General features: G+C 43.7%; 1 protein-coding gene across 2 annotated transcripts in view; it reads right to left on the bottom strand.

Annotated features, from left to right (window-relative positions):
• LOC122921271 (uncharacterized protein KIAA1958-like) overlaps positions 1 to 19,856 on the bottom strand; it is a 153,802-nt gene that overhangs the window by 75,160 nt on the left and 58,786 nt on the right. For both annotated transcript variants that reach the window (XM_044271259.1, XM_044271253.1), the window contains exon 2: positions 17,724 to 18,924. In XM_044271259.1, the coding sequence (XP_044127194.1) occupies positions 17,724 to 18,900 (1,177 nt within the window). In that variant the 5' untranslated portion in view covers positions 18,901 to 18,924. The remainder of the gene's footprint in view (positions 1 to 17,723; positions 18,925 to 19,856) is intronic.

The raw sequence follows: 19,856 nt of genomic DNA, 5'->3' as shown, positions 1-19,856 counted from the left end.
TGATCGGGCGAATACTGCGTTTTTTGTAGAGCCTATAGAACATGTCCTATTCATGTCCGCAATTGCGGACAAGAAAAGGCATTTTCTATATAGTTCTGGCAATGTGCGGATCCACAAAATGCGGAAAGCACATTGCCAGTGTCCGTTTTTTGCGGATCCACAAAACACATACGGACGTCTGAATGGAGCCTTACAGGGGGGTTATCAATGACAGGGGGGTGATCAGGGAGTCTATATGGGGTGATCAGGGGTTAATAAGTGACAGGGGGGGGGGGGGTGTAGTGTAGTGTGGTGATTGGTGCTACTTACAGAGCTGCCTGTGTCCTCTGGTGGTCGATCCAAGCAAAAGAGACCACCAGAGGACCAGGTAGCAGGTATATTAGACGCTGTTAACAAAACAGTGTCTAATATACCTTTTTGGGGTTAAAAAAAAAAATCGCATCTACAGCCTGCCAGCGAATGATCAACTCGTTTACCTTGCGATCCTGTGAACGCGGGCTCCTGTGAGCGCACGTTCACAGGAAATCTTGCGTCTCGCGAGATGACGCGCCGATGCGTCTACGAGGAACAAACCAACCGCCCGCAGGACGCATCCCTGCGTTAGGCAGTTGGGAGGCGGTTAAACCAGGTATTAGCACTATTAGCAGTGTGGACAGGTGCCAAGTCCTGCTGGAAAATGAAATCAGCATCTCCATAAAGATTGTCAGCAGAGGGAAGCACGAAGTGGTCTAAAATTTCTCGGTAGAAATGGAAATTGCATAGAAGTAGAAATGTCATACTAGACCTCAAGAAACTTGTATTGTCCATCTCCACGCTCTCCCTCCAGACTCTGGGACCTTGATTTCCAAATGAAATGCAAAATTTACTTTTATCTGAAAACAGGTGCTAGGTCCACCAGAAAGAGGGTGTTTTCTGTTCTGGGAGCTCCTTGTATCAACTCAAAATGTCCATATAGGGTATTTTAAAAAGTCTAAAAATAAATATAAAAAAGATTGCCCAAAGTGGGGGAAAATTGCCCCTGCGTCCTATGGGGCGAATACTAATGAAGCATTTCCATTATGGAAGCGCTCATTAGTACCGGAGGACTGGGAAGCGGTGAAGGCTCTGTACTCACCTCTTCCTGGTCCTTCGGCTGTCGGATGTGCAGGGCTGCGCACAGCGTGAGGGACCTCTGTGACCTCGCGCTGTGTGCGCCAGTTCACAGAGCACAGCCGACAGCAGGATGAAGAGGATCGCGATGGTGAGGAGCGGTGGCGTCCAGGAGCAGTGGAGGTGTTTTTATTTTATTTTATTTGCGCCGATGGCTAGGGGCTGACATGAGGGCTGATGGGTGGCTGACATGAGGGCTGATGGATGGCTGACATGAATGCTGACATGAAGGCTGACATGAGGGCTGACATGAGGGCTGATAGATGGCTGACATGAGGGCTGATAGAAGGCTGAAGGTTGGGTGGTTGATCTGAGGCATTGTGGGTCTGATCTGAGGTCTGACATTGGGGTCTGATTGGGGCTGTAAGCTGACGTCTGATTAACTTTGGGGGTTTTATTGCTGGTCTGACCTGAGGTGTACTGGAAAATATTTTTTTCTTATTGCCCTCCTCTAAAACCTGCGTCTTATGGGCCAGTGCGTCTTATAGGGCCAAAAATACGGGTAATTGTTATTTTCAAAGAATTCTACCATATCTGTACTTTACACTGGGAGTGCACCATGGTATCACTGTGCTTGATTGGCCAGCAGACTCGTCTAACCTAAACCTCATAGAGAATCCATGGAGTATAGTCAAGAGGAAGAAGAGAGAGAATAGACCCAACAATGCAGATGAGCTGAAGGCCGCTATGAAAGTGTGTAATCAATCTACAGTATATAATATATTAGTTTCACTGTCTGAATTGAATTACTGAAATAAATAAACTTTTCGATGATATTCGATTTTTTTTAGATGCACCTGCATGTGTTACTACGTCTATTAGGACATCCTACAGCTAAGATGAGTACTGTAATTGCATTGCCTAGAGTCTAGTAACTCATCTGAGACCCACCACCTGTCTTAGGCTACTTTCACACTAGCGTTCGATCGGATCCGTTCTGAACGGATCCGATCGTAATAATGCAGACGGAGGCTCCGTTCAGAACGGATCCGTCTGCATTATATTAGCAAAAAAAAGCTAAGTGTGAAAATAGCCTGGGACGGATCCGTCCAGACTTTCAATGTAAAGTCAATGGGGGACGGATCCGCTTGTAGATTGAGCCATATTGTGGCATCTTCAAACGGATCAGTCCCCATTGACTTACGATGTAAGTCTGGACGGATCCGCATGCCTCCGCACGGCCAGGCGGACACCCGAACGCTGCAAGCAGCGTTCAGCTGTCCGCCTGTCCGTGCGGAGGCGAGCGGAGCGGAGGCTGAACGCCGCCAGACTGATGCAGTCTGAGCGGATCCGCTCCATTCAGACTGCATCAGGGCTGGACGGCTGCGTTCGGGTCCGCTCGTGAGCCCCTTCAAACGGAGCTCACGAGCGGACACCCGAACGCTAGTGTGAAAGCAGCCTTAAATGTGGCTCAGGCAACAGTTTTTTCTGCCACTATGCTTTATAATGCACATGTTTGTTCAAACTGGATTATATAAAGATTATAAACGTAAAACAAGTCAACCACAAGTCAAAAAAGGATTATCATGCATTTGGCAAAAGCCACGTCCACCTCCAAACATTTTTGTATCTAAAATAGAAGAGTAACCACTATTAAATGTTTTCCTGCTTTTGTTTTTTCAATTATAAAGCTGTACTTCGTGGCACTCTGCTTGGCTGATGCTTGGAATCGGGTTACCACCCCGTTCACAGTAAAAAGAGAATACTCCAGCAAATGAACTGCTGGAGTATTCTCTTTTTACTGTGAACAGGGTGGGACCCCGACTCCAAGCATCAACCAAGCAGAGTGCCATGAAGTTCAGCTTTATAATTGATCTTCCCAGACCGAGTGGAGCGCTTCCCACGACCATGGCCAGTGGAACCCTGTCATTCCAACAGGAAGAAATCTCACTGATGCTATCCCAGGTCAACATCTCTGGTGAACTTCTACAGACATCAGCGTCTGAGTTCAAATCAAGGGACCTAGAACGTGAAGCCCAGAGACTTTTGAACTATGAGCTACATTGTGTTACATTAGCGGAATACTTGAAGGTACAACGCACCCCCCGAGGGCTACGCATCCGTACGAGACCAACCTTCTTCAAGGATAACAGAATTCTGCAGAAAATTTGAGCAGATTCTCAACAAGTGTTCTTTTGACTTAATGGCACTAACCTTCTCTTCTCTGCAAGATCCCATCAACAAAACAAAGACCGAAATCAACATGATTGAGGAACAACTGAAAGCCATTCTTTCACCGGATGTCACAACCAGACAGCTGAGAAGCTCTGACAGAGGCCTTTCAGAACCTCCTCCTTGACTTTCTTTGTTGTGGTATTCAGTTCCTCATCTCGTTAGCCTCTCTCAGCTGTCATGTGTTGGACTAATTGCTTCCCTTTAAATTCCTCCCCAGAATGCTTTTCTGGGCGGCTTATACTTCTTCCTGGAGTGTGTGTGCATGCTGATCTTGTTCTCCTGTCTGCTACAAAAGCTAAGTGTTGAACATTTATCTGTTATTTTCTGTTTGCTGGATCCCAGGTGACCCTGACTCCCTCCGTATCTTGTGTAGGGAGCCGGTGGTCGTGTCCCCTCACTATTGTAGGGTGCTCAGGGGTTATATAGTCAAGGTACGTGGATATGCAAACTTCCACCATTCGGATCTTTGCATAGGCTGAGCAGCCAGGGAAAGTGCCAGGTCTTCTGCAGGGGTCTCCCCTTGGTTCCTTAGTTTTTGGATCCAGCGAGTCATTTATGCATGTTGCTTTGCCTTGTTTCCTGTACACAGTCCGTGACATTATAAGCCGCCAAAACCGTCTCAAGCATGGATCCGGTTTCACTTTTAGCTGAACGCTTCCAGGGTCTTTCATTGGAGGTAGCTGATCTCCGTAAGACTTTTTCTCAGCTTCAAGTGACCGGTTCAGCTTGCGTTCATGGACTTTGTTCTGAGCCTAAGATCTCGCTCCCGGATACGTTCTCCGGGGGTAGTGAGAATTTTGTGCGTTTTAGAGAGGCTTGCAAACTCCATTTTCGCCTTCTTCCCCATTCCTCTGGTGATGAGGAACGGAGGGTGGGGATCATTATATCGCTGCTCAGAGGTAACGCTCAGTCCTGGGCCTTTTCGCTGCCGGAGGGGGCACGGCCTCTCCGTTCAGTGGATGAATTCTTTTTAGCCCTGGGTCAGATATATGATGATCCAGATCGTATTGCTCTGGCTGAGTCTAGACTACGTCTATTATGCCAGGGTAAACAATCCGCAGAAATATACTGCTCAGAATTTCGGAGATGGGCAGTTGATACTGGTTGGAATGATGCTGCACTCCGAAGTCAATTTTGCCATGGTCTTTCAGAGGGATTGAAAGATGCATTTGCCTTTCATGAGAGGCCTATTTCTTTGGACTCTGCTATGTCTCAGGCCGTTCGTATTGACAGGCGTCTTAGAGAGAGAGGTGAGATGTCCCCTTCCTGTCATACTCAGTCCCAGGACAGTGCAGCGGTCCCATTCTGTGCGCAGGGGTCTCCGTCGCCGTCAGCCCCTTCTGAGCAGGAGCCCATGCAGCTGGGGTTGATTGCTTCTGACAATAGAAGATTTAGCTCGCATGGGAGGGTTTGTTTTTGTTGTGGAGGTATAAATCATTTGGCAAATATTTGTCCCTCTAGGAGATTCAGGCAGTTTTCTGGGAGTAATAAAGAAACAAACAGGAAAAAATCTTTTAAAAATGTTCCGTCTGTTACTATTGGCAGGGTTGAGGCGGAAATTGAAGGTTTTCCATTTGCTTGTAGTTCCCGTTTTGTCCTGCCGGCTAGGGTGGCGCTAGAGAGCAAGAACATTTTTTGTGAGATTTTTGTGGATAGTGGAGCAGCGGTCAATCTCATTGATAATCAATTTGCGATAACTCATGGTTTCCATGTGCACACTTTGGGAAAGGATATTCCTGTTTTTGCTATCGATTCCGCTCCACTTTCTCAGAAATCATTAAAGGGCATAGTTCACGATATCCGTTTAATTGTGAGTGATGCTCATGTTGAGGATGTGTCATGTTTCGTCCTTAGCGGTTTGCCTACCCCTCTGGTGTTGGGGCTGCCCTGGCTCACTAAGCATAACCCCACCATTGATTGGCAAGCGAGGCAAATAAATGGTTGGAGTGACTTTTGCAGAGAGAATTGCCTCATGACATCTGTTTCTGAGGTTGCTACTAAGACTGTACCATCTTTTCTCTCTGAATTTTCGGATGTCTTCTCTGAGAGTGGAGTTCAGGATTTGCCCCCGCACAGGGAGTACGATTGCCCTATTAATCTCATCCCAGACGCCAAGCTGCCTAAATCTCGTTTATACAATCTTTCCCAACCTGAGAGGATCGCTATGCGTGCTTATATCTCTGAGAGTCTGAGAAAAGGACACATACGACCCTCGAAGTCACCTGTTGCCACTGGTTTTTTCTTTGTTAAGAAAAAAGATGGTTCTTTAAGACCTTGTCTGGATTTCAGGGAGCGGAACAGTATCACAATTCGTGACCCTTATCCGCTTCCTCTGATCCCGGACCTGCTTAACCAGGTTGTTGGGGCTAAAGTATTTTCCAAATTAGATCTAAGAGGGGCATACAACCTGGTCAGGGTCAGAGAAGGGGACGAATGGAAGACGGCCTTCAATACCCCTGAGGGCCATTTAGAAAATTTGGTTATGCCTTTTGGTTTGATGAATGCCCCAGCCGTTTTTCAGCATTTCCTGAACAGCACTTTTTATCATTTGATGGGAAAATTTGTATTGGTGTATTTGGATGACATTTTTATTTTTTCTCCCGATTTCAAAACTCATAAGGAACATTTACGTCAGGTCTTGCTCATCCTGCGGGAGAATAAATTATATGCGAAACTGGAAAAATGTGTGTTTGCGGTTCCAGAAATTCAATTTCTGGGGTTTCTTCTCTCCGCTTCTGGTTTTCGCATGGACCCCGAGAAGGTCTGCGCTGTGCTTGAGTGGGAGCTTCTTGAGAATCAGAAGGCGCTGATGCGTTTTTTGGGCTTTGCCAATTATTACAGGAAGTTAATTTTGAATTATTCTTCTATTGTTAAACCACTCACTGATATGACCAGAAAGGGGGTAGATTTTTCTTCTTGGTCAGTAGAGGCGCGTAAGGCTTTTTCTGATATCAAGGAGAGTTTTGCTTCCGCTCCCATCTTGGTGCAACCTGATGTTTCTTTACCCTTCATAGTTGAGGTTGATGCTTCTGAGGTGGGTGTGGGGGCGGTCTTGTCTCAGGGTTCCTCTCCTGCCAATTGGCGACCGTGTGCCTTTTTCTCAAGAAAACTCTCCTCCGCAGAGAGAAATTACGATGTGGGAGATAGGGAATTGTTGGCCATCAAGTTGGCTTTTGAGGAATGGCGCCATTGGCTAGAGGGAGCCAGACACCCTATTACCGTATTTACTGACCATAAAAATCTGGCCTACTTGGAGTCAGCCAAGCGTCTGAACCCGAGACAGGCCAGATGGTCTTTGTTCTTTTCTAGGTTTAATTTTGTTGTCACGTTCCGCCCTGGAGTTAAGAATGTGAAGGCAGATGCCCTGTCACGTTGTTTTCCGGGAGGCGGGAATTTTGAAGACCCGGGTCCCATTTTGGCTGAAGGTGTGGTGGTCTCTGCTCTTTTTCCTGAATTGGAGGCAGAGGTGCAGGCAGCCCAGTCAGAGGCTCCTGATTTTTGTCCTCCTGGGAGGTTGTTTGTGCCTCTCGCTTTAAGACACAAGATTTTTAAAGAACACCACGATACGGTCCTTGCTGGGCACCCGGGGGTAAGAGCCACACTGGATCTCATCGCTCGGAGATTCTGGTGGCCTGCACTTCGTAAGTCGGTTGAGGGTTTTGTGGCAGCCTGCGAGACTTGCGCTCGTGCCAAAGTCCCTCATTCACGGCCATCAGGTCCTCTCCTTCCCTTACCCATTCCTTCCCGTCCTTGGACACATCTGTCCATGGACTTCATAACGGACCTGCCTTGTTCCTCGGGGAAGACTGTGATTCTGGTGGTGGTGGACCGTTTTAGCAAAATGGTGCATTTCATCCCTTTTCCTGGTTTGCCCAATGCTAAGACGCTGGCGCAGGCATTTATTGATCACATTGTCAAATTGCACGGTATTCCTTCAGACATAGTCTCTAATAGGGGCACGCAGTTTGTTTCCAGATTCTGGAAGGCTTTCTGTTCTCGCTTGGGGGTTCGGTTGTCATTCTCTTCTGCTTTCCACCCGCAGTCGAATGGCCAGACAGAGCGCGTCAATCAGAATCTGGAGACATATCTGCGCTGTTTTGTGGCGGAGAATCAAGAGGATTGGTGTTCTTTTTTCTCCCTTGCTGAGTTTGCTTTAAATAACCGTCGTCAGGAGTCCTCTGATAAGTCACCATTTTTTGGTGCATATGGGTTTCATCCGCAGTTTGGGACTTTCTCGGGAGAGGGGTCTTCTGGTTTACCTGATGAGGACAGATTCTCCTCCTCTTTGTCATCTATTTGGCAAAAGATTCAGGATAATCTAAAGAGCATGAGTGAGAGATATAAGCGTGTGGCAGATAAGAGACGTGTGCTTGGTCCGGACCTGAATGTTGGTGATCTGGTGTGGTTGTCTACCAAGAATATCAAATTGAAGGTTCCCTCCTGGAAGTTGGGTCCTAGGTTTATTGGGCCTTACAAAATCCTGTCTATCATCAATCCTGTTGCATACCGTCTTGATCTTCCTCAGACTTGGAAGATCCATAATGTTTTTCATAAGTCCTTATTGAAACCTTATGTTCAACCCATTGTACCCTCGCCTTTGCCTCCTCCTCCGATTATGGTTGATGGGAATCTTGAATTTCAGGTCTCTAGGATTGTGGATTCTCGTCTTGTCCGCGGTTCTCTTCAGTACCTTGTTCATTGGGAGGGGTATGGTCCTGAGGAGAGGATGTGGGTCCCAGTGACGGACATTAAGGCCTCTCGTCTCATCAGGGCTTTCCATAGGTCCCATCCTGAGAAGGTGCGTTCTGAGTGTCCGGAGTCCACTCGTAGAGGGAGGGGTACTGTCACAACCAGACAGCTGAGAAGCTCTGACAGAGACCTTTCAGAACCTCCTCCTTGACTTTCTTTGTTGTGGTATTCAGTTCCTCATCTCGTTAGCCTCTCTCAGCTGTCATGTGTTGGACTAATTGCTTCCCTTTAAATTCCTCCCCAGAATGCTTTTCTGGGCGGCTTATACTTCTTCCTGGAGTGTGTGTGCATGCTGATCTTGTTCTCCTGTCTGCTACAAAAGCTAAGTGTTGAACATTTATCTGTTATTTTCTGTTTGCTGGATCCCAGGTGACCCTGACTCCCTCCGTATCTTGTGTAGGGAGCCGGTGGTCGTGTCCCCTCACTATTGTAGGGTGCTCAGGGGTTATATAGTCAAGGTACGTGGATATGCAAACTTCCACCATTCAGATCTTTGCATAGGCTGAGCAGCCAGGGAAAGTGCCAGGTCTTCTGCAGGGGTCTCCCCTTGGTTCCTTAGTTTTTGGATCCAGCGAGTCATTTATGCATGTTGCTTTGCCTTGTTTCCTGTACACCGTCCGTGACACCGGATGATTACCACCAATTGAGATAAAAGATCAACTAGTCCCTCCTGCAACACCGAAAAGAGGTGGAGGCGACCAAGAGGAGTAAATTCCTCTGCAACACTGAAGACCACAGACAAAACCGGGTCTCAGGTGGCCAGATCCCTCCATTACCCGTTTGGGCGAATCCAGAAGACGTTAACTATCCAGGGACTCATCCCAATCTGGATCAAACAGTGATACTTACCCCCAACCCAGACCAGATGAACACATTTCAGCTAGACCTGGATGCACTAAGACTTTTAAGAAACATTCGCCTTAAGGTACATTTCTCTGAGGGTCCTGACACCCCAGGTAAGAACACCGGTCGACCAAAGTCGCAGCTCTTCTTCCGTGACTTTGGTCTATGCAACAAGAGCCATTTTATGCCCCCCAAAAACCAACCAGCAATTGAAACATTCATCTCTCTGGTACAACGGGATATTACACAATTTAAGAAAAACATAACAAAGGGTAAATACAAGGTCAAACACAATCTCTCCTCTCTTCTCAAAAATAAAGAACTCATATTCAAACCAGCAGATAAGGCTGGAGCCCTTGTCCTAATGGACAAACTACCATACCCTTAATGTAATTGATGAAGCCACATTAACCTTTTTATTCAATGCTCATCCAACAATACCTGTATTCTACACATTGCCCAAAATACACAAGAATCTCCATAATAATCCGGCCAATTCTGTCATATCTCCATTATCCATCCTCCTGACCCCTATTATTAAAGGGACAAGGTCCTTCTTGTTGGACACTTTCTCCTTTCTTGACATGAAAAACAATTTACCGCCACTAACACCTGATGCATTATTGGTCACCTGGGACGTGACAAGCTTGTACACGTCCATTCAACACTAAAAGAGTTTTTGGCCGCAGTACGTAAACTGCTCCACCATTACCGAACCAATCACTGTAGGTTTCTACATGGATATGTTAGAATTGGTCCTGACGAATAATTTCTTTTTATTCGAAGATGATTTCTATTTACAGCAACAGGGTACCGCGATGGGATCCAATGTGGCGCCTCCTTATGCAAACTGCTACATGGCAGACTTTGAGGACACTTTTGTCTACCCAGATACATGTTTTAACTTGCAGGTGGTAATATGGAAACGCTATATAGATGATATTTTTTGCATATGGGAGGGCCCATTGGATTCCCTGTTACAGTTCCACACTTTCCTCAAATCAATCTACCCGGAACTGCAGTTTGCCATTCACTATGACCCCTATTCCATATAACTTTTTGGACACCATAGTCACAAAGGAAACAACAAGGACCCTCTCTACAGATCTTTATAGAAAGCCAACCGACCACAAAAAAAACTTACTTCACTATTCAAGTTTTCATTCAGAAAATACAAAAAAGTCTCTTTCACATTGCCAATTTGCACGAGTACGACGCATAGTCAAATCATAACCCGTACGCCAACTAAGATTATCCGAAATGAAACATTTTCAGGAAAGAGGGTACCCACAACGTCTGCTCCTTAACTCAGAGACACCAAAAACTACCAACCCCACGTTACAAACCGCACATATTCCTTTTGTGCATACATTTCAGTATACATAACAGTGCATACATAACAGTATTAGAAATCACTGGCCCATCTTACAGAAAGCCTACCTTCAAATAGCTGAATTTAAGAACCCTGTTCTGGACTGTACACATCGTCCCAAGAGTTTACGGGACCTACTGGTAAAAGCCGATATTGGGTCCTCCATAAGAGTCCTAGGCAAACATTCCTTGCTACTCAAAGGACAGGCACATTTCTGTGTGTGCATTGTTTACAATGCTCAAACGTCCTAAAAGGGTCCCACCACCCACAATCCGGGAGGAGAATTCCTATTAAAGGTTTTTAAACGTGTGATTCTACCTTTGTGGTTTATTTATTAAAATGCCCCTGTGGTAAAGTATATGTTGGCGAAATCACACAAAAAGTTTGTGACCAGATATATGTCAGCATAAATCCAACATCAGGCGAAAAAACCTTTTGTTACCGGTCCCGTTACATTTTGATACGGCAGTTCATAATCTTTCACAATTAAAATACCAGATAATCGAAGAGGTGACTCCTTGCAGAAGAGGGGGTGATTGGGTCAAACAGTTAAAAAGAAGAGAGGCTTATTGGATACACAAATTGGACAGCCTGAAACTAAAAGGGGTTAAATGGGGAGTATGAGGTACAGCATTTGATTTAACATGGTTTGTGGAGACTTCTGTAGATCCTCCATACTGATTATTGTACACTATTATTACTTTATATTGTATACTATATCATATAATGGTTCTCATTTCCCTTTCTCTTACAGATATTTCCTGGGGCCTTCTGGAGTATCCTTTCTAACTTATATTCTCACTTTGCAGTTTACATATTATCCATCACATTCCTGGATACCCCGTCTCCCTTGTTCTGCCTCTTTTATCTCTCTCTATCCCTTCTCTCTACAACAGCGCTCGTGCCTGTAGTCCATCCACACAATTTACATATGACTGGCAAAACACAGGAGAGCTCGAGCCTCAGTTTGCTACAAAACAAGGCTTGATACACTCCCTCGTCTATCGCGCATGCGCAGCGTCACCTGGTGGCCGGTGCGCTCTTTTTAAAGGCAAGCTTCCCAATACTTCACGGCCCACATCTCATAGTGCAGATGCACATTTCCTTAGCGCACAACTTCTACTATTTACCTCCTGATCTTCTGTCCGAGCGGCACCAGGTAATTTTTGCTCCATAAGCCTCTTTACCTCTGGCTGTGTACAGGTCACTGTGTAACTCCAATTAATGTTGTATTTTCTACTTATTTCCACACTTGTATTTATACTTATATTTTCTGCATTTACATTTTCAGTATATCATTATAATTATTATATATAATAACTGTGGCATCCTCCTTAACATCCTGATATGATCGGCATCCAGGGATTACACATCGGGACCCTGTCAAACCTGAATTCATATAACTTTCCTATATATATACTTTCCTTTGTACTTATATATTTAGTTTATTTATGTTGTTGCTGTAGTTTGAAAAAAGGCCGGATGTGGCCGAAACGTCACACTTAAGGCTTCGTTCACATCATCGTTCAGCCTTTCCGTTCTCCTGCCCCGTTTAGGAGCATAACTGAGCCGAACGGAGCCTACGGGCCCCAGAGACTATAATGGGGTCCGTTAGGTATCCGCTCAGAAGATTTTTGAGCGGAGACAAAAGTTGTGCATGCAGGACTTTTGTCTCCGCTTCAAAAATCTTCTTCTGAGCGGAAACTTAACGGACCCCATTATAGTCTACGGGGCCCGTAGGCTCCGTTCGGCTCAGTTATGTGCCGAATCCGTCCTTTCTGTTTTCCTGCTCCTAAATAGGGCAGGGGAACGGAGAGGCTGAATGGTGATTTGAACAAAGCCTTAATTGTACAGCTGTGAGTACAATTGAACTGCTGGAGTATTCTCTTTTTACTTAGTTTTTTCAATGTCAGAATTGCAATATTTGGTACACGCAAGAACGCCACTGTAGATGGATATTTACAGAAAGCTAGAAATGCATAAAGATGCCATCTCCCTCTTACAAATTTGCATCAGGCTGTATTCATTGGATTTTATATTGTAAGACATACATTATATTGTTTCTAGAGGTTTTGTATTGACAGGTTCACTTTACATAATTCTTTCCTGAGTATTTTCTGTCAGCGTGTGGGAACCTTACAGGAGGGGTTTCCTTACCTTTGGCTGCATTACACTAATCCAAATATATATATTTATTTACAGATGTAAAAGAGACTTAAAGTGTACCTAAACTTTGGAGTGACTTATTTAAAACGACTCTAAATTACATGAAATGAATTTTTAGAATGTACTTACATTTTTTTCAGCTTTTCCATATGAAATACCGTAGACACCTGAAGTTTGGATTTGCGGATTCCACTGGTGCCCCAGGAGCGCTGTACTGGCAGGAGCACACATTGCTATTCCTGTCTGTGCCAGCTCCGCTCTGCTAGAGCCTGGATATGGAAAGCTCTGCTATGCAGAGCTCCTGGTAAAGCCTTGCATCGCTGTACCTGTCTGTCTGTGCCCGCTCCTCTGAAGCCTAGCATAGCACACATGTGCCAAGCTTTAGCATAGAGGAACTTGCACAGACAGTAGCAGCGATGTGTCCTACGGTATCTGCATAACGGCTGACATGTCAGTGGTGTACAAGTGTACGGATTCCAAAGCACTAAAGGCACCCTGAACTTCAGGAGTCAAATTTCTTCAGGTTTTCCATATGAAGTAAAGTCTATTAGAAAATTCATTTTATGACATTTAGAGTAGTTTTCAATAAAGTCTTTTCACAGTTTAGGTTTTTCACACTTTAATTTCAAATAACAGTAAACTATATGATATGAAATCAAAATAAATGAATTAAATATATATGCAAATTGGTCACTTCACACAGCATTGCAATATGACTCAATATGGAGCTGCCTGGTTAGCACTACTAAGCTATACCTATCTGTAGGTTGCCAGTCGTTTGTGTTTTATACAGCAAGATTATTTCTCTAGGAATATTTCATACTGACAATAAAAATAAATGCTTCATTTTACAAGTGAAAAGCAGCATTCACATCATAAACACTATACTTTCATAATCACAATGGAAGAGCAGCTTCTGGAGAGCAGAAACACTGACTATATGCTTGTTATTCATGAACTGTGACCTACTTATGCATGTGCTTTACTGAAATCTACCTGTCATCTGACTGTGGTCTGACTATAATAATGCTAGCTGGCAGAGAAACAGCTTGCCAGAGTACACAGTATCCGGCACAGCGGGATAATGCTATAAACTGCCGCATCCCATTGACTATAAAGCCAGCATTTCTGCCAGAAAGTGGCTGGATCCCATTGCAGTCAATGGGGGTTTGGCAGTTAACAGCATTTTCCGGCTAAGCCGGATACTGTGGCAAACCTGCTGGATTTCGGAATGCAGATCTGAACTTCGCATTATTATACACAGTCAGACGGCAGGTAGATCTCAGTAAATCTGTTCTGCTAGAACAGCCTGCCGGGTATTGGAACGCAGATGTGAACTTCGTATTATTATAGCCAATACACAGTCAGACGGCAGGTAGATATCAGTAAATCTGTTCTGCTAGAACAGCCTGCTGGGTATTGGAACGCAGATGTGAACTTCGTATTATTATAGCCAATACACAGTCAGACGGCAGGTAGATATCAGTAAATCTGTTCTGCTAGAACAGCCTGCTGGGTATTGGAACGCAGATGTGAACTTCGTATTATTATAGCCAATACACAGTCAGACGGCAGGTAGATATCAGTAAATCTGTTCTGCTAGAACAGCCTGCTGGGTATTGGAACGCAGATGTGAACTTCGTATTATTATAGCCAATACACAGTCAGACGGCAGGTAGATCTCAGTAAATCTGTTCTGCCGGATATTGGAACATAGATGTGAGCTTCTCATTATTATAGTCAATACACAGTCAGACAGCAGGTAGATCTCAGTAAATCTGTTCTGCCGGATATTGGAACATAGATGTGAGCTTCTCATTATTATAGTCAATACACAGTCAGACAGCAGGTAGATCTCAGTAAATCTGTTCTGCCGGATATTGGAACATAGATGTGAGCTTCTCATTATTATAGTCAATACACAGTCAGACGGCAGGTAGATCTCAGTAAATCTGTTCTGCTAGAACAGCCTGCCGGGTATTGGAACGCAGATGTGAACTTCGTATTATTATAGCCAATACACAGTCAGACGGCAGGTAGATATCAGTAAATCTGTTCTGCTAGAACAGCCTGCTGGGTATTGGAACGCAGATGTGAACTTCGTATTATTATAGCCAATACACAGTCAGACGGCAGGTAGATATCAGTAAATCTGTTCTGCTAGAACAGCCTGCTGGGTATTGGAACGCAGATGTGAACTTCGTATTATTATAGCCAATACACAGTCAGACGGCAGGTAGATATCAGTAAATCTGTTCTGCTAGAACAGCCTGCTGGGTATTGGAACGCAGATGTGAACTTCGTATTATTATAGCCAATACACAGTCAGACGGCAGGTAGATCTCAGTAAATCTGTTCTGCCGGATATTGGAACATAGATGTGAGCTTCTCATTATTATAGTCAATACACAGTCAGACAGCAGGTAGATCTCAGTAAATCTGTTCTGCCGGATATTGGAACATAGATGTGAGCTTCTCATTATTATAGTCAATACACAGTCAGACAGCAGGTAGATCTCAGTAAATCTGTTCTGCCGGATATTGGAACATAGATGTGAGCTTCTCATTATTATAGTCAATACACAGTCAGACAGCAGGTAGATCTCAGTAAATCTGTTTTGCTAGAACAGCCTGCCGGGTATTGGAACGCAGATGTGAACTTCGCATTATTATAGTCAATACACAGTCAGACAGCAGGTAGATCTCAGTAAATCTGTTCTGCCGGATATTGGAACATAGATGTGAGCTTCTCATTATTATAGTCAATACACAGTCAGACAGCAGGTAGATCTCAGTAAATCTGTTCTGCCGGATATTGGAACATAGATGTGAGCTTCTCATTATTATAGTCAATACACAGTCAGACAGCAGGTAGATCTCAGTAAATCTGTTTTGCTAGAACAGCCTGCTGGGTATTGGAACGCAGATGTGAACTTCTCATTATTATAGCCAATACACAGTCAGACGACAGGTAGATCTCAGTAAATCTGTTCTGCTAGAACAGCCTGCCACATTTCGAAGCCCAGATGTGAATGTAAACTAATCAGAATATAAAAATACAGATGTTAAAAAACATTCTACATCTATCCACTGTGATAAAGCTGACATTGTTTCTAAAGGGATTTGACTTGGTCTTCTCCAGAAGTTGAGTCTAAGGCTACTTTCACATATACGATTTTATATGTCAGTGGTGCCGAATCAGTTTTTTTGGACAGGAAAAAAAAATTGATCCGACAACCATTGACTTACAATAGTGTTAGTGCCGGATGCGGTTTGTTTACTTTCAATTTAATACAACCGCATCTGAACGGCTGCAGCCGGTTGAACTAAATCAAACTGAAGAGTTTTCCTCCAGTTTTGAGATCCAGCAGAGGATAGAAAAGGAAAGGAAATGACATAGATCAGACAGTCTTATCAAGCATGCCTTGATCTGAGTAAAATATTTAAATATGTACATGTAACTGTATATAGTGTTTACAGGGGTTGTCTCACCACAGCTAATTGGTGCAAGGTCCCTGAAACCCCCGGCAAACATCTTGTATTACAACAGCCACACATTTCTGCTACATTTCTAATGTAGTATTGACGCTGATTCACATGATGATAATGTTCATAGTCGGACTGAGTCTGCCAGAACCTAGCCCTTGTTATCAGCTCTCTACACTTTGGCTCGTAGGTCAAATGCCGCAATATGGCACAAGAAATGGTTCTCTTCATGAGACCACCCCTTTACTCATTTTGTTAACTGTTCTGTCAAATGAAATTCAGTTTTAGTCAGTTAAGATCACTTGGCCCATCATTTCATTTGCATGAGAATTCAATATTGCAGAAGACAATCTAATGCTGTTAAAGGAGTTTTTTGGGAGTTCAATATTGATGGCCTGCTCTCAGAATAGGTCATCAATATCTGACTGGTTGGGGTCAAACTCCTGGCAACCCTGTAAATCAGATGTTTTAGGAGGCAGTGGCCTGCTCACAGCGTCATATATTGTATAGTGACGGTGCGGGTACTGCAGCCCAGGCCCATTCATTTGAATGGGTCTAAGCTGAGCCTAGGTCATGTTACCAACAAAAGTGACATCTCTGGCCTAGGAAGATGCCGCAATGCTCACCGGATCGCTGTGGATTCTTCAAACAGCTAATCAGCAGCGGTGCTGATCAGACACTGATGACCTAGCTGAGTATAGGCCATCAATACTGAACCCCCCTGGAAACCTGTTTTGACTTTTCAGATGAATATCAAACTATTTACTGGGAAATGGATCCTCAATGCCCTATTTACCACCCATTTTACCAAACTGCAGAAAATTATTCAAATAATAAAAAAAAAAAAATAACAGTCACCTCTTTCCAATCCCACGCCAATCTAGAGCAGATGCTCCATTAGTATCCCTTGTCTGTTTACAAGCAGCCAGCATGTGACCACTGCTGACAATGAGTGGCCTCAGTGATCATACAACTAGCATCTTGGCTCCAGCATACTTTAAGCAGACCTCCAAGTATAAAACAACTTTTGATGAATGAATAGTGCATATGAATATAAGAAACTTTGTAATACATCTTATTACAGAAAAGGTTTTTTAATCTACTTTATTCAGGATGCTTTACTCTTTCCTGCTTTTAATATTGACATCTAAGCAAGGTAAAGGCAATGTGTCATCAGAAAATGACATACTGTTTAAATCACGTTTTTATGTTAGGTTATTAAAATATATTTCAGAAGTTTTAGTGAGAAAGCATAATTTTTTTAGTATAACCTATTACACGGTTTCTTATGCTCACCTCCACTATTCACGTATAAAAACGTTTGTGGAGGTATACTTTAAGATAGCTGTCAGACAGCTATTTCTCCTTACTCCATTATCAACATGCACACTTGGCATTTGCATATTTGCTGTGGGAACAAATAATTTGGTGAGTTGATATCCTACATGACCAATCCTTTCTCCCAACATCCGAATTTTTAAGAGATATGGGAGACCACCATAGACATTAGACGATTGAAGAGTTCGGAAAACACTTATCTAACTTATATGCTCTGGGATCTCTGCATCACAAGACAAAAGTAATAATTTGAAGTTTGGCTTAACTTGGTCATGAACTGCATTGTAATTTATTTGCCCAGAGTTTTATTTACTATAGACTTAAGATCTCTACGAGTATGTTTAAAAAAAAATGTATACCACTCCTGTCAAGAATCGTAGTATTCATATTGCAGAAGTTACACCCTGCCCACATGCCTTCACATCATATGCATACACTTACATACCTGGAATAGATTGTGCAGTTCCCTCACAGTTGATGTTGGGGATGGTAGTTGGCTGCTGTTGACTGGAGCTAACTTCAGGCTCAGTGCTAACTGATGGTGAGAGCGCCATGTCAGAGGGCAATGCAGGTTTCAGTATAGGTGGAATAATTTCTTCGGAAATCTCTTTCTTTTCCTGTCCTGGCAACTGAAGTGCAGATAAAGGGATGCTGATAGGTTGACCAGGGTTTCCTGTGGAGGTGCTGACAGGCATCTGAATTCCAATTTGTTGACTCACAAGTGGAGTATTAGATGGTACCTTGCTTTGTGATGGCAAGAGTGGCCTCACTGGTTTCTGGAGTGGGGATCTTTGTAGGACCAATGGGGAAGGTGTAATAGTTTGTATGTCTAAGTCACTGCTTAAAGATGGAGGCAAAACGCTAGGTGGTTTAGTTGGTCCCATAAAAGGATTTGTGGAAGGGGTCTGATTCTTCGGCTTGGTCATTTGAGTTAAAGATAACGAAGGACCATCAATACCACCAGTGAGTTCTGCATTAGCAACAATGTAATAGTCTTCAGGATTCTCCTGTTTGATCTTCTTCACAATGACATCGTTACTATCCTCATCAACAATCTGTGACTGAGACCCAGAAACAGAAGAGTTAAGACCACCACTGGGCCTCTTGCGAGAAACATTAGGAGATTGCTGAGTTCTGTTCTCAAAATCACTGTCTTCATCTGTTGCAGAAGATTCACATACCATATCAAACAATGTGGTTTCATCTTCATATTCTTCTACAGGCTCATCCAGCTCTGATGGCTCACTACAGTAGGAAAAATCGCACGAGTCTCCTGTTCTATTGCAGTCGAGCTTAGACTTTCCTGGCCTCCCAGGGTACCTTTCCAATGGACTAGTTTGAGTCTCTGATGGCACACCTATTATACTTGGACTGTCTGAGTTGAAGCTTCTATTGTCCTGAAAGCATACTCTCTCCTGAGGGCCTGCCCTACAAGTTGTAGTCAATGGCCAGTGGTATGCATGTCCGGCACTGCATCCCCACATAGCAGTAAGAGTGCCATGGGAGCCCTCAGAGAGTAAGTGCTTTAAATTTGGAATAAGGCTACAAATGGTACCATGACTATGGGCCCAACTTACTAACTTGGAGAGGTTTTCTGAGGAGGTATGAAGACAGTCTTCCATCGTGTATGATCAGGAGGCCTCTTCCTACAATTTAAAATAGAGAAGAATGAAACATATTTTCCTTCTAAACTCAAACATGGAATTCAGAAAAACCATTAAGGCTACTTTCACACTAGCGTTTACATTTTCCGGAATTGAGATCCGGCAGAGGATCTCAATACCGGAGAAAAACGCTTCAGTTTTGTCCCCATTCATTGTCAATGGGGACAAACCTGAATGCTCTAAAATGCATTCTGTTCTGTTTGCCCCATATTATATATTATTTGTTCCCATATTATATTTCTAGTTTCAAACCATATTTATTCATATGCGGGGACAGCCCCTCACCGGTGAAGATGCCCTGCTGATGAGACTAAGCCATTCTTCAGAATCCAATTATGTATCCCTAATCAGGAGCTGCTATACAGCACAAATGCAGGTTTGATACTGCACCAATTGTCAGGTTCTCATTCAATCCGAGGTCTATTAAAGGGGTTGTCTCACTTCAGCAAATGACTAATGTATTGTTATTATCCATATTGCTTCCTCTACTGGCTGGATTAATTTTCACGACCACCCCGCAATTCATCAGTGGTGGTCGTGCTTGCACACTATAGGAAAAAACACCAGCCTACGTGCACTCCCATAGTTCCACCCACCAGATAGGCCAATGCTTTTTTCTATAGTGTACAAGCACAGCTACCGCTGCTGGATAACAGGGTGTTTGTAACCATGGAAACGAGCAGTGTATAATGTGATAGAAAAAATTAATCCAGCCAGTAAAGGAGACAATATGGACAATAACAATACATTAGTAAGTGCCTTGTAGTAACTTTCTCTATATGATAAGTGCCACTTGCTGAAGTGAGACAACCCCTTTAATTCTGCCCTGAGATGAAATGGAAATCGCTACGTACTGTTCTTAACAATAAATAGTACCCAGGAGAAGCAGACATCAATATACCAGTACAAATTAA

This window comes from Bufo gargarizans, chromosome 1 (assembly GCF_014858855.1).
Source record: "Bufo gargarizans isolate SCDJY-AF-19 chromosome 1, ASM1485885v1, whole genome shotgun sequence".
Classification (NCBI taxonomy): Eukaryota; Metazoa; Chordata; class Amphibia; order Anura; family Bufonidae; genus Bufo; species Bufo gargarizans.
Note: the sequence above shows the minus strand (reverse complement) of the source record. Positions and strands in the feature narration are given on the sequence as shown.